The sequence below is a fragment of the Camelina sativa genome, chromosome 10 (genome assembly GCF_000633955.1).
Source record: "Camelina sativa cultivar DH55 chromosome 10, Cs, whole genome shotgun sequence".
NCBI classification, from domain to species: Eukaryota; Viridiplantae; Streptophyta; class Magnoliopsida; order Brassicales; family Brassicaceae; genus Camelina; species Camelina sativa.
In genome coordinates this window covers 6142785-6147690 of record NC_025694.1, presented here as the reverse complement: position 1 = coordinate 6147690, position 4906 = coordinate 6142785, and the positions used below count along the sequence as shown (strand labels likewise).

The 4906-nt window shown below is 38.3% G+C and overlaps 1 protein-coding gene across 3 annotated transcripts; it reads right to left on the bottom strand.

The window, feature by feature from the left end:
* Positions 327-2657, bottom strand: LOC104717427 (S-type anion channel SLAH2-like). Of its 3 annotated transcripts, none has more exons than XM_010434981.2 (5): positions 2469-2657; positions 1925-2326; positions 1077-1847; positions 943-974; positions 327-854 (listed from the first exon to the last, which is right to left on the bottom strand). In XM_010434981.2, exons 2-5 carry the CDS (start codon positions 2291-2293, stop codon positions 473-475), a joined length of 1554 nt encoding a protein of 517 aa, XP_010433283.1. In that variant the 5' UTR covers positions 2294-2326; positions 2469-2657; the 3' UTR covers positions 327-472. The 3 variants fall into 3 exon arrangements, with proteins under 3 accessions (XP_010433283.1, XP_010433282.1, XP_019086154.1); XM_010434980.2 differs by having other exon boundaries at positions 1925-2300; positions 2469-2655; XM_019230609.1 differs by having other exon boundaries at positions 1077-1844; positions 1925-2300; positions 2469-2654.

Sequence of the window (4906 nt, the reverse complement as noted above, 5' to 3'; positions counted from 1 at the left end):
GATTATCAAACATAACGCAACTGTCGTGTCGTCTACACACTATTTTCGACGGGATATGATCTACCTCGTTATTATAGTACTGATATTGTGAAGGTCGTGGTTGGTTTGGTGTGACTAAAAGAAGACTGCATCTGACTATATGAAGCTTGTTTCACATGATTTTACGTACTCTCTCACTTACACGAGACTTGTTCCTTAGATGTGATTTGGTTTGAAGGTGTGAAAGTGGTTTTGACTAACCCAATCATTTTGTTTCGAATCGTATAACACGAGATTATGATTATTTTTCAAAAATTAAAGCAAATCATATCAATTAATGTATCCGGTATCCCCAAAACTTTATTATTGTTTGAACCTAATGCTCATGATCACTCTGTTTCTTCCAAGAATATTATGATCAAACTTAACTGAGTGTGAGACTTTTACGTACCAAGGCCTTTTCTTTTCTTTTTTTTCATTTAAAGAATGATCTTTAATTTGAATTCCTTACCCTGGGAGGACAATCTACTTTTATGAATGGTGGAGATTCTAAATCTGTTTCATTATCTTCCGGATCCATAACCTTTAGACATCTCTGATCACTATTTCGCAAGCTTCCTTTTTTGAACCATCTCTTCTGCTTCGGTTGCTCTGCGCTTATGGCAATGACAACGTCATTAGGGAAGAGATCACCTTGTACAAAAGCGTGCATCACCGTCAATCCTAGCACACCTATCACCGTCACAGTTGCTGCTCCCGACATCACTACCGACAGTATCTTAGTTGCTACTCCCGTTACTTCGTCTGAATATTTTATTGTTGCGCTGGCCACTGCCGTCATTGGAAACGTGTACGCCCACCAAGCTAGCGAGAATCTGACGTTTTTACAATAATTATGTCAGATAACATCCATCTTATTTTTCATATTTTTGGTCATACCGTGCAGTTAAAGAAATAGCTTACCTAAATCCGCGGAAGAAGTTAATCCGACAAACCTGAAACAAGAATTACGGCAGGCAAAGTAGTTAACATTTCTTGTGGGATAAGCAACTTAGATCTAGCTTACTGGAACTACGTTAATTGGGAAAAAAGTTTACCAGAGAGAAGTACAAGAACAAGGAGATGAAGTAAGCGAGACGCGAACCGAGATCAAAAGAGGCTGAGATCTTGGTCCAGGCCATGGAAGCGACTGCCGGTGCAGCCACAAAAAGGAAGAAAACAGGGTGAAGCTCTTTAGGTAAGGTTTCGTTTGTGGGAAGTCTCTGATAGAGAGTCACAAATAAGACCAAATAATAAGCCAACCCCACGGCAAAAAAGAACATTGGTCCTTCTTTCAACCCCATTGTTGCTCCTAGAAGTGCTCCAGCGAAGTTACCGACAATAGAAAGGTGGTTTGTAGGGTTAGCGACTTTGGAGAGGCGTCGTTGTCCACCAGACATCCACTGTCCGTAAATCTTCATCTCAAGAAACAAGATTGGAGCCATAAGGAAGTACCAAAGTGTAGATGGAAGATGCGAGATGATGGAGTGTGGGATTCCAAGTGCCAAGAAGAGGATTGATATGAGAGGAGCGAAAAAGAAGTTGACTCGGATCGGATGCCGGAACTCACGGCGGACCGCCTCGAAGTATAGGATGGTTTTGAGGAGGTAAGTGATGGAAACGGCGAGGAGGAGGAGAAGAGAGATCCACCAGAGCACGTGGTTGATCACTTGAGTCACGTGCAAGAACCTCTCGGCGTTTGTGGTTGCTAAGGTCTTCCACATGATGGCTTGACTGCTTACACCAAGACACATCCCGTACGATGTGATCGGAAAACGTAGAAGAAACGGCCACGTTTTGTCCTCAGGCAGAACTATCTTCTCCTTCTGCTGTTAAACCACCAATTAAACCAGCAAACACAAGAACGAATCATGCATAAGCATAAAAGAATGAATAAATATAATACCTTGAGGGTTTCAAGTTCGGGACCTTGAAGAGCATCAAAGAATCTATCAGCGGTTAAAGATTCAGTGATCTCTTTATCCTGCAACGAACTTTCGATGGGTTTTCCACGTAAATTCGAAATCTGACGTTCGAGCTTCCCTGACATGGTCCTGAACAGGTCATACCTCTTGTCGTGGAAGTTTCTACAAGTTTCTTGATCAAGAAACATGGCACCTCGAGGCATAGACTTGGAATGATGGAAATTCATCTTCCTCCCCCCGTTTCGTGTCTCTAGTCTCGAGAACTCTTTGCAACTAGATTGACGTTGGTTTTGAAATAGATCTGGGTTTGCTGAAGAAACCAAAGGACTGACCGATCTTGGATTATTCATCTTTTCCCTGTTTTTTAGTACATAAATTTGGAACTATATTCATAAAGATCCATATACAAATAAACCAAATCAGAACATCACATCAAACTTTGCAAATGGATTAGTTGTATTTATGTATGATAACAAAAAGAAAAACATGTGAACCACACACACATAAATGAATATAGATACTTACAGACAGCGCTAGAATATGAAGAGAAAGTGATAGAAACAAAGAAAATGTAGATCTGATCAGTGTGTTTTGGAAAGAAGAGAACAGAGGAGTAAGTAAGTCGGTGTGGCCGTATGTGAAGTCAAAATAAGTCCTCTGAAAGGGGATACTTTTGTAAATGTGTGGGACAGAACTAAAGGGGTCTTTTGTGTTTTGGTTTTAGTGCTGTCAAGATAAAGCTTCTAATATTTTTCACTTTTTGTTTATATTTGAGTTGTTTTGTTTTGACTTGTCCTAATCATACATTCACTTGCGTTAGTTGTTTTATATGCTCATTCACAACTCAACCGATATGATCCAATGACAATAACCGGCCTGAAATTAGTACCACGCTATTGCTAAATTAATCCGGGGATAATCAAGTGATGATCACGTATTGCTTACCGGCCTGAAATTAATCCAAAAATTATGCAAACTAGGTTAGGCAAAAACAACAAGAAGAAGTAATATCAGAGATAACGACCACGATACAATAGAGATAACACGTTCCTTAATTAGGAATGTATCTAGTGGACACGAGAGTCAAGCAGTCAATAAAAGAGGCGGCTTTTTGCACTCTCGTTTAGTCGCGTCCGCGCTTCGTAATAACCGTTCCGTACATTCGTCAATGAAATCGAATATCCTATTTTTTTTTTTCTTTTTTTTTTTAATCTACTATAACATGTTGTTGTAAGTTGTAGTAATGAAAAATGGACTTTGTTTCTGTAAAAAGAGGTTTTATAATTCAGCATTTATTACTCGTCGATTACATAGAACTTTGTGAGTATGTTTTATACGCCACCGTTTACTTTACTATAGCTTTAGAGGTGTTATTCAATCTTGTATTTTAATGGAGTTGAGTGTATTTCAAAATCCAGCGTTATTCAATTAGGTATTTAAAAAAATATAATAAAATCTGCTGTTATTGGATTAAAAATTTGTTGGATGATTTTAAAGCATTGTAAAATCGTTGTTATTCAATTTCCAATGGATTTTGTTTCACTTTAGATTTTGATGTATTTTACATCCAAAACACGAACAAACACAATCTTAACAAATTTTGAAGATTTTTCATAAAACTTCTCCTGATGAAATCAATAACATCCGGTAATTTCGTCGTCGTCGACATCCTCGTGTTCACCGAATCGACCATCTCGCGATGCTTCCGAGACTTACCTTTTTCTAAAATCCAGTTCAGTTGCTGATTATTACAGCAAGTTCAAGCGCTGGAAATGGCACCAGCAAATTACAAACTACCAAGTGCATGTCTTTGGATGCAGAAGAAGTTGTGTTTCGAGTATCACTAGAAGCAGCACAGATTATGAGGAGAGAAAGAAGCTATGAGTTCTTCTTCTAGCTTGGTGAGCTTAGCCAATGCCGGTTAGAAATCGCAACGTCGGTCACACATGTCGATTGGTCTGAGGGAAAATGGCATCCGAAACTGTACAATGCAAGAGACATCACTCCTTACCTCATCAGGAAAATCAAGGTTCCTCTTGTTCTTCTCTTTCTCAATGCTCCGTTAGATTTTGTTAGAAGCAAAAGCTTCTTCCTCTTTCACAGAACAGAACAAGAGTTTACTTTGTTGTTCTGTTTTAGTGAGACACTCGGTTTGTAAATAACAAAATCAGAGTAACAGAAACTGACAAAATCAGAGTTACATAAACCAAATATTAATATCAGCCCTTGTAATTGTACTCTCATGTGGCTGGATTCATTGAGAAAGCAGAGAGGAGCTGAAGTCAAAGGGTGTTGAAGAGTCTTTTGCTTAAGCGTTGAGTATGATATCATACCATATGCTTGTCTTTCCTCTATACTCTGATTGGATTTGCAGGAAGGATATCAAATTTGTAATAGAAAGGAGTTACAAATCCCATCTATCAATTATCAGACTTTATTTCTTACAGATCCCATCTATCAATTTCTTTGGATGCAGGGATCAATGTTGTAGAGGAAAAGAGGCACAACAATGGCTTCAGAGCATCCTGAGATTAAAGTGAATCAAATGCAGTGCTTCTTAGAGCCATTGCAGGGTATGTCTTCTCCCTTGTCCCACGGTAAGTTGTTGGTTCTAAATATTTTGGGAAATACAGTTTCTCATATTTTCATGTTGGTATAATTTATGGTACAAATGAGATAACAATGAAAAGCATCTGAGGCCTGCAAATGGGTTACTTCAGTTCAGTTTCGTGCAGGGAATCTAATCGGTTAATTCAATTTATTTACCTTGGTGTTTCGATAACAACATAATTATGGGTAAATTTTTTTTTTTCTTTAACTTCAAAAATAATAAAGTCCACTAGAATGCCATTCAAATCCACTAAGAATGCCAACAAATCCACGTTAATGCATTAGAAATCTATTGAATTCTAAAATCCACTACTAAGTGAAATCCATTAAAATTCCTCATCCAATAACACCCC

Coding starts and splice junctions, on each gene's coding strand:
- LOC104717427 (XM_010434981.2), bottom strand. CDS start 2,293: ATGAATAATCCAAGATCGGTCAGTCCTTTGGTTTCTTCAGCAAACCCA. Junction 1,848..1,924: donor CCGAACTTGAAACCCTCAAG/GTATTATATTTA, acceptor GTGGTTTAACAG/CAGAAGGAGAAGATAGTTCT. Junction 855..942: donor AACTTCTTCCGCGGATTTAG/GTAAGCTATTTC, acceptor TAAAAACGTCAG/ATTCTCGCTAGCTTGGTGGG.